General features: G+C 56.8%; 1 protein-coding gene across 1 annotated transcript in view; it reads left to right on the top strand.

The window, feature by feature from the left end:
- Window positions 1-9,140, top strand: part of LOC103800932 (kinesin-like protein KIF1A) — a gene marked incomplete at both ends in the record, with an annotated part of 11,571 nt that overhangs the window by 996 nt on the left and 1,435 nt on the right. The window contains 15 exon segments of the mRNA XM_009073325.1: window positions 39-217; window positions 573-684; window positions 1,050-1,127; window positions 1,442-1,507; window positions 1,754-1,771; window positions 2,142-2,217; window positions 2,326-2,404; window positions 2,686-2,828; window positions 4,567-4,775; window positions 5,305-5,384; window positions 5,723-5,798; window positions 7,803-7,882; window positions 8,166-8,272; window positions 8,901-8,984; window positions 9,091-9,138. Coding sequence (XP_009071573.1) covers window positions 39-217; window positions 573-684; window positions 1,050-1,127; window positions 1,442-1,507; window positions 1,754-1,771; window positions 2,142-2,217; window positions 2,326-2,404; window positions 2,686-2,828; window positions 4,567-4,775; window positions 5,305-5,384; window positions 5,723-5,798; window positions 7,803-7,882; window positions 8,166-8,272; window positions 8,901-8,984; window positions 9,091-9,138 — 1,435 coding nt within the window.

The raw sequence follows: 9,140 nt of genomic DNA, 5'->3' as shown, positions 1-9,140 counted from the left end.
AGAGAGGGCTCTAACCCTGCCTGTGCCCTCTGCTCTAGGTCAGCTACATGGAGATCTACTGCGAGCGTGTGAGGGACCTCCTGAACCCCAAGAACAAGGGGAACCTGCGGGTGAGGGAGCATCCCCTTATGGGTCCATATGTCGAGGACCTTTCTAAGCTGGCTGTGACCTCCTACAATGACATCCAGGACCTCATGGATTCTGGCAACAAAGCCCGGTGAGTTGGGGAAGGAGGAGATGGACAGGATTTGGCGAGCTTCCAGACACTTCCAGGAGGTCCTGCTTCGCTTCCTTACTTTGCTGGTCCAGCTGCTCTGGAGGTAGCAGTCTCCTCCTCTCTGAGTGTTGTGTACCCCCCACTTCCTCACACCTTTCCTCCTTCCTGCTCTCAAAATACGCTGGAGCCAGCAAGAGAAAGCCTGGACTTGTGCACCACTCCTCTCAGAGTCCTCTCCTGTCCTCTAGATTTGCCTTCCCATCATGTACCCTGTCCTGGCAGGAGCTCTGGCTCTGTTGCCAGCTGCTCCACTGTCCCCCCAGTGTCACACCTCCCTGTCCTCCTCTCCCCACAGCACAGTAGCTGCTACCAACATGAACGAGACCAGCAGCCGCTCCCATGCCGTGTTCAACATCATCTTCACACAGAAGAGGCACGATGCTGAGACAGACATCACCACTGAGAAGGTGAGAACAGAGCCCAGAGGACTCAGGGGAGCCCACGTGGATGCAGGAAGGGCTTTGTGTGCTATTATCGGCACTTAGGACACAGTGGTGCAGCCTGATGGAGGGTTGGAACAGGAAGGGGATAAGGCGCCCGCTGGGCTCACGGGCCCTTGAGGGACTGGTCCCTGGGCAGGATATTTGGCAGCTGATGCCCTTCAGCCCTGTCTGCAAGGATATTAGCCCTGCTCCTGGCGAAACCCTGCAAGGATGACCCCACAGGGCCCACTGCTGCCCTCAGGACAGTGTCAGTCTGCAAGAGGTCTTGGCTTCATGCTGAGCCAGGTTTGCTGTGCCTGCAGGGCTGACAGCCTCCCCTCTGCCTGCAGGTCAGCAAAATCAGCTTGGTGGACTTGGCTGGGAGCGAGCGAGCTGACTCCACAGGCGCCAAGGGCACAAGGCTGAAGGTGAGAGCGGGTCTCCATCTGCCAGGAAGGACATCATGTCCTGCCCCCTCGTCCCCAGGAGAGACATCTCCTCTTCTTGCCTGGTTCCTTGCCCACTGCACTGCCAAAATCTTCGGCAGGATTGTGTTTGAAAGCTGCTCAGTACCAGTTCCACTGGGGTTCATGAGTCCCAGCTGGGAGGTGCTGATTACCCAGTAAGACCAGCTGTTCTTTGTCCACCCCATACTGGGAATTTGCCATCCTCCCAGTGCACCAGGCTGTAACACTGCTCTGTAGCGGGGTCTGAGAATCTGAGCTTTTCCTCTCTTCACCAGGAAGGAGCAAACATCAACAAGTCCTTGACCACACTGGGGAAGGTCATCTCTGCCCTGGCTGAAATGGTAGGTAGCTGGAGCACAGACAAGCAGCGGCACCAGCGGGAAATAGGCTTTGCCCAGCAGGGATGGGCTCAGCTCTGAGGGATGGGCAGATACATTTCAAGCTGTCGCTGGGTCTGGGATGACCTGGGCTAGTGAGGCTGCATCTCCATGAGGACCTGTGCCCCTCTCTACTTAGGGGCCAGGGAGCTGTGGTGGGTGCCAAGGAGGGGAGCAGCTCCCTAAACAGTCTCTCCACTTCCTTTGCAGGATTCGGGGCCGAACAAGGTAGGTATCCTGGGTGGGGAAGTTGGGGGGTGTTGGTTTTTAGCACAGTTGTGTGGGAGTAGGTTGCAGGGTGGGTTGAGGTTGAGGTTGAGGTTGGACCCAAGCCATACTTCTCCTGGGGGCTGGCAGAGCCTTCAGCATCCTCCTCATCTTCCTCACTCTGTGCCTTTTGGTACCCAGCCTTAAACATCCCCCTCAGCCGAGGGCATTTCACAGGCAGGACCTAGGGAGGTGTGCAAAGATGCCCAGGGTCACAGTGGCTGGACAGATCCAGCCTCCTCCAAATCCCCATGGCTGGAACCAGCTGTCACCTTCTCTTTGAAGAGAACAAGCAGCTTGACAGCCCTTCCCTCTGCTCTCAATCCCCCAGAACAAAAAGAAGAAAAAGACGGATTTCATCCCGTACCGGGACTCGGTGCTGACCTGGCTGCTGCGGGAGAACCTGGGTGAGGACAGGTGGTGGGGCATGGACTGGTGGTGGGCACAGCTGCCAAGCAGAGGATGACAGCACAGGGGCTAGAGTCTCCCTGATGTGGGTGTATCTTTCCGGGCAGGGGGTAACTCCAGGACTGCCATGGTCGCTGCTCTCAGTCCTGCTGATATCAACTACGATGAGACCCTCAGCACCCTCAGGTAGGAGGAAATGCCCTTGTCCTCCCTGCAATGTGCAAGAGCAGGGGGGTGTCTGAAAGTCAGGCACTGCCATATGCTCTCCTCACTTCTGTGGTATCCCTGGCTGGGGGTGTGCTGCAGGGGGAACCTGCAACCCCACACAAGAGGCCAAAGGATTGTCCAGCACTGGGATCCTCCAAAGGACTCCTTGCTGGAGGGGCTTGGCAGCACTCCCTCTTGCCCAGCAGCTGGAGTTTTGCCCCTCTCCCCACACTGCTGCTCAGGGCTCTATCCTCTCCTAGGTACGCCGACCGTGCCAAGCAGATCCGCTGCAATGCCGTCATCAATGAAGACCCCAACAACAAGCTCATTCGGGAGCTGAAGGATGAGGTGGCACGTCTGCGTGACCTTCTCTATGCCCAGGGCCTCGGGGACATCATTGACAGTAGGTACCACGGGTACTCTGCTGGTGGCTCCAGGCAGCGACAGGCTGAGGTGCCCCAGCCTGCAGGGCTGTGTCCCTTGCTGCCCTGCCTCCTGCTCCACTGGCCCCACGGCAGCATCGCTGCCTTTGGCGACCCCTGTGTGTTCACAGCCCCCAACCCCCTCCTGTCACATGAGGAGCTGCTTTGCACCCAGCAAACCTTCTCTTCTTCCTCTCCACCTATTGTCTCCAGCATCCAGCACCCAGGAGAGGTGCCAGGAAGGTGTTCCTGGGGCTGCACCAGCCCGTGGGCTTTCCTTCCTATGCTGTCAGATACCCTACTGAGATGAACCCCTTCTTGTTCTGTTCTCTCTGTCTTACCCCTGCTCCCTGCCCTCTCTTTCTCTCTTAGCCCATCCTGCTGCAGGAGGAGCCAAATGTGTGTACTCCCCATGACGGGTATTCTCTGTTGCTTCACAGCTTTTGGGAGGTGTAGGCTGTGCCCAGGGGCACCCGTGCAGCATGGGGAAGGGCTCCCGCAGCCAGCCCCAGCTATGGGGCAGTGTGTGCCTGCAGGCTGGCTGACCCCAGGGAGCTGGCAGAGGGGATGGTGGCAGAGTCTTGGTTAGCTCCCGGGCTGGGGATAGTGCTCGAGGGACCATTGTCCTCCTGCTTGGCAGTGCCGAGGGCCCGATCCCCATGGGGACCCCTTCCTCCATGCTGTCATGATGTTTCTAGTCACTGCTGCTACTGCTGCTTCTGCTGGCGCTGGGTCTCTCTGGGCCTGGAGCCTGGCACGGCACTCGGGTGGGATGGCATGGTGCTGTCCTGATGAAGGCTGGGTGGTGACGGCCAGGAGGATTTTGTCCCTGTAGAAGCACTATGGCCCCATCCTGCCCCGGGTGAGGCAGTGCAGCTAGGCTATGGCAAGCACACTGAGGACACAGGGGCCTGGCTGTCCTCTGCTGGCTCAGCTCCCTGGGCTGGAGATGGGTGACTAATCTGTCCCTGCTAACCTGTGCCTTGCCAGCCTCTGGCACAGCGTGCTGAGACCCTGCAGCTCCTCTGGGCTGGAGGAGCATCTCTGATACCTGAGTCCTGAGCCACTGCAGTTGACTCTTGGGGTGCCAACTGGCAAGCACTGCTGCCCGCAGCCCTGGCTTCACTCTCTGGCTGCCCAGCCAAGGTGCTGCTCCAGTGGGCCAGGGGCTTCTTGTGAGCAAATGCTGTGTGGGAAACCCTGCCACTTCTCTGGCCCTGCCCACCTGACCCTTTTGTAGGGTGGAGGGCCACTGCCTCTCCTCCTCTTCCCTTCTCATGCTCTGTCCCTGGGTCTGGCTAATCTAGGGCGTCTGGGCTGGGAAAATCACCCAGGCTGTATCAGAGGGGAAGGATTACAGGGACAGCAGCCCGTGCTTGAGGACATTTGATCCCAGACCTGATGGCTACAGGATCTAGTGTTGAAAAAAAGCATCCCTAGGAGCCCAGGAATGCTCCAGGAATAATCCAGCAGCTGCTTCTTGAAACTGCCCTGTGCCCTGAGGGGCTGCCCGGGCTGAGGGAGAGCATGTGCCCTTGCCCTGCTGCTGCCTGTGCTGCTGTGCTGTTGCCTGTGCCTTTTCCTTGTGATTTCTGGCTTTCTTCTCGAGGCACCCAGCCACTCTTTTTTTTTTTCCCAACAGCTTTTCTTGTCTCTATCTTTCTCTCTCCTCCTCTCTGTGTATCTTTCCCCGACCCATCTCTCCTTCCCCGCCCATAGATGTGTCGGACTTTGAGAACAATAATGATGCTAGAGGGGCAGAGCTGAGTCACCGTCATGACAATCTCTCCACAGTGACCAATGCCATTGCTGGGATCAGCCCCTCTTCCTCCCTGTCTGCCTTGTCCAGCCGCGCTGCCTCCGTCGCCAGCCTCCACGAGCGCATCATGTTCGCTCCAGGCAGCGAAGAGGCAATCGAAAGGCTCAAGGTAAGAGGCCAGTGCCCTGCGGGACGAAGGGCTCAGTGCAATGAGGCTTGCAGAGGGGGCTCAGCATTTTCTGGAAACCCATGATGGATGACAGTCATGGGAAGCAGTGCTCAGATGTGCTCTTGCAGAGCAGACAGACCCTGAGCTTGCCCAGACTGCTGGACGGGACAGGGTTTGGCATTGCAGGATCCACCTGGTGCTGCCGTCCTCCCTGTGGGGTGGTGGCTGCCTCTGCCTGGTGGGATAGGTGCTCTTGGCTCGGGATGGGCAATCCTGGCTTGGATGAGTGCTCCTGGCTCAGCATGGTGCAGGAGCAGGCTGGCTGCAAGGGGCTGGTCCTCATGCCCCGCTCTTTGGAGACGGGGATGGATAATGGAAAGATGTGGATGAAATGCTGCTGCAGCTTGTTCAAACCAGCCTGAGACTGGGACCAGTGTGCTGCTGCAGCATGCTGGGCAGAACTGGGCGGAGTGGGCAGGTCTGCCACCCATGGGACACACTAACCCCGTGCTCAATCCATGCTTTCCAGGAAACAGAGAAGATCATTGCGGAGCTGAATGAGACATGGGAGGAGAAGCTGCGGAGGACAGAAGCAATCCGGATGGAGAGGTGGGTGGGTTGGGGTGGGATGGGACAGGATGGGATGGGACCAGATGGCATTCCCTGGGCATCTCCCCTCCTCTGCACTTTGCCACAGCAGTTCAGTTTGTGGCCAGGCAGTTTGACTGTCCAGCCACACCATGGCTGCCCCCCAGGCACCCCAGTGCCCACGTCAGCCTGCGCAGAGGTGGGTTGCTCTGAGAAACTAACCTGAATTATGACAAGAGCTGAAGTAAGCCCTACGTCTGCAATCCATGGGATAAACCCATGGGATCAGATTCCATCCTAGTGCCGTCTCCAGGGACTCATGGGGCTCTGACGGGCTCTTCTTTGCCTTGCTCCTTCAGGGAAGCGTTGCTGGCCGAAATGGGGGTGGCCATGAGGGAGGATGGAGGCACCTTGGGTGTTTTCTCTCCTAAAAAGGTAGGCTCATTCTATTCTATTCTTCCCGGGGACTGGATTGTACCCCCACAACTCTCTTCTGACCTGCCCCACATGTTTTCACTAGCCTTTTCTTGGAGAAACCTCTGGGAGAAATCTCAGCATTGACCCTGTTGTGTACAAACATGGGTAAAAACACATGGCTAAATGTCCAGCCCCTGTTGCTGGGGTGCTGTCCCCTTTCATGGGGGCATTTGCTGATGTTCCTTGTGTTGGACTTCTGTGACAGCTTATAAAAATCCATCCTTTGGGATATTTAAAATTGCTGCCCCTGAAACCAACAAATCCTCACTAAGAAATGTGTATGAGCAAATATCCCATCTGTTTTTTGCTTGTAGCATTTGGCTTGGCCAAAGCTCTTAGATGCATGTGTCCCCAGCTGAGTTGGTGGTGAAGACTTTGGGACCTTCCCCTTATGTGCCCCAGACTGACTTTTAGGATATATTTGTACAGCATTGTCTTTGTTTCTTGTCCCAGCTGCTGCCTGTTAGGACCCCAGACCTTTGGGTAGGAAGCATGGGGGTTTATTCTCCCAAGCAGGTTGGTCTTGGAGGTGGGACATTGCTGTGATGGTCTTGGTGCCTCCTTGCTCTTCAGCTCTCTGGCAGGTGGAAACTCCTCTGACTTCTCCAGTGGCTGGTGAGGAAGGTTAGCATGGATAGTGTGCAAACCCCATTTCGTTACTGGCATCGCAGGACAGAACTTTGCTGTCCCACTGTGTGCCGTGGCTGGTGTGGCCCAGGAGCTCAATGTAAGGTCACCAGCTTTGCAAATCTGGACAAAAACTGTGAGTGCAGGAGTCTCAGCCTCCAGGGCTGTTTGTCTGTCCAGCGGGGCCAGAGGTTAAGTGTTACAGCCAACTTCTTCTGCCAGCCACCATGGAGAAGAGCCCACCTTTCCCTCGACCTCCAGCTCTGTTGCCCTGTTTGGAGTGAGTCTCTGCTCTCAGCCAGGGCTCGTGGCACCGTGGTGAGGGTACTGCTCTGCATGCTGGGTCTCAGCAGCCTGGTACAGTGTTCCTTGCAGTCACTATTCTTCTGTCTGGGAAACTCAAAATTTCACCCACTGGTACTCCCGGGTCTTTCATTTTTCCTGAAGGTGCAATCCCTGCAGCTTGTGTTGGGTGAGCTAAGCTGGCTGTTGCCAGAGAGGTCTGTGGCTGGAGGAGAAATTTCCCTCTCATCAAGGACAAAATGGTTTATGACCCAGGGGAAGAAAGGGACAGAAGGGAACTATTAGGAAGACCAGGGAGTGGAATTCAGCCTGTAGATATGGCTTAAGGTCTCTACTGCTTTTGGCTGAACTTCTGGGACCTGCTCTTTTGATTGCTTCATCTGCATTGTACCATCAGTGGAGGAAAATGGCACTTTTAGCTCCTCATTGACCTGACAGAGGGCAGAGTTAGATTGGGTATGGGGAAGAAATTCTTCTCTATGAGGGTGATGAGACACTAGCACAGGTTGCCCAGAGGAGCTGTGGCTGCTCCATCCCTGGAAGTGTTCCAGGCCAGGCTGGATGGGGCTTGGAGCAACCTGGGCTAGTGAAAGGTGCCCTTGTCCATGGCGGGGGTGGAACTAGGTGATCTTTAAGGTCCTTTCCAACCTCAGCCATTCAATGGTTTTATAATACGCAGCACAGGTGAGCAGGGTCCTACCCCAGTAGACACTGAGCAATATAAGGGGCTCCCTATGGGGAGTGTTTGTCACTGTGCTGTGCCTGTTTGAAACGTGAATTTTCAAAGGTGGCCAGGGGAAGGGTGGCTAGAGCTCAGCCCTGGGAGGAGGAAAGCAAGGAGGTGTGTGGAGGCAGGGCATCCTCATGCCAGCTGCTTGGTTCTCTGCAGTCCCCTGGAAAAGTACCTGTTGTCCTGCAGCTGCAGAGGGCAGGAGAGCCTGTGCAGAGGCAGTCTGCAGTGCTGCCGAGCTCTCACCTCCCTTGGAGCATCCCTCAGGCACAATGGGATGACTCCTTGTTTGTTTCTCCCAGACGCCACACTTGGTCAACCTGAATGAGGATCCGCTCATGTCCGAGTGTCTTCTCTACTACATCAAGGATGGAATAACAAGGTGAGTGTTGGGTCCTGTGGAGCAATAGAAGCCTTGTCCATATTTTAGTTCCTGACTTCACCAGGTGGGCTGTGGGGTAACTGCTGTCCTCAGGCTGGGCACTGTTTCCTGGGCATCCCCAAAGTGCCACGGCTGCGTGGGAAACGTATTTGCTGAGAATCTCATTGGGGATGTTGGTCCTGCTGCGTACCAAGGGTTGCTCCTGTCTGCCCCTGGGATGGGTGTGGGGGGAGGCTCAGGAGGGGCTGCTCCAGGGAAGGATCGAGCTGGGTTTCCCCCGCAGGGTTGGCCGGGAAGATGCTGAGAAGAGGCAGGACATTGTTCTCAGCGGGCACTTCATTAAAGAAGAGCACTGCCTGTTCCGCAGTGACACTAAAACTGGTGGTGAAGGTATTGCTGGTCTGGAGGGGCTCCAGTGCCCCGGGGACCCATCCCTCTGCATGTCCCCAGCACCTGCCCCCAGCCAGGTGTCCTGCTCTCCTCAGACTAGTGGGACTTTCCTGCATGGCTGTGTCCTCTCTGTGCTTCCAGAGTGAGCTACAGCCCTCATGGCTGGGAGGGGAGCAAAGCAAGGCAGGGAGATGAGGGCAGGATGGCTGAACAGGCCGTAGATGATAGCCCCACCCAAGACATGGAGCAGTGTCCACCCCGAAAATGGCAGGAACCTGGGGGTGAAGGGGCTGTGGGAGATGAGCCTGGGAAGGATGGTGTCTGCTGGAGGCTCTGGCCTCCGCTCACATCCAATCTCCAGCTGCCCTTAGTCCTTGGAACTGCTCTGATTAACATCAGGTTGGCCAAGCCCTATTGGCTGCCCAAGGGGTGGGTGCTGCTGGTGGGTACTCCCATGTCCCTCTGCCCAGCCCTCTGACTGGGGCAGCTCTCCCTTTCCAAGGCTGAGAGATGCAGGAGATGCAGGATTTATCCTGAGATAAAGCGCAGCAGAGCAGGAGATGCAGGTTTTATCCCTCTGCTTCCACCTTACCTTCACTCCCCTCTCCCCCTCCTGCCCTCTCTGCAGTGATAGTGACCCTGGAGCCCTGTGAAGGTGCTGACACCTATGTGAATGGCAAAAAGGTGACGGAGCCCAGCATCCTGCGCTCAGGTGAGTCCCTGGAGCCAGCACACCAGCCACTCCAACCCGCCTGCGTCCCCCGAGGGGCCCTGTACCTGTCCCCCGTTAAACCCACACCTTTCCCCATCCCCGGCAGGAAACCGCATCATCATGGGGAAGAGCCACGTCTTCCGCTTCAACCACCCT

Source organism: Acanthisitta chloris, unplaced genomic scaffold (genome assembly GCF_000695815.1).
Source record: "Acanthisitta chloris isolate BGI_N310 unplaced genomic scaffold, ASM69581v1 scaffold42074, whole genome shotgun sequence".
In the NCBI taxonomy this organism is placed as follows: domain Eukaryota; kingdom Metazoa; phylum Chordata; class Aves; order Passeriformes; family Acanthisittidae; genus Acanthisitta; species Acanthisitta chloris.
This window is presented reverse-complemented; position numbering and strand designations above follow the sequence as displayed.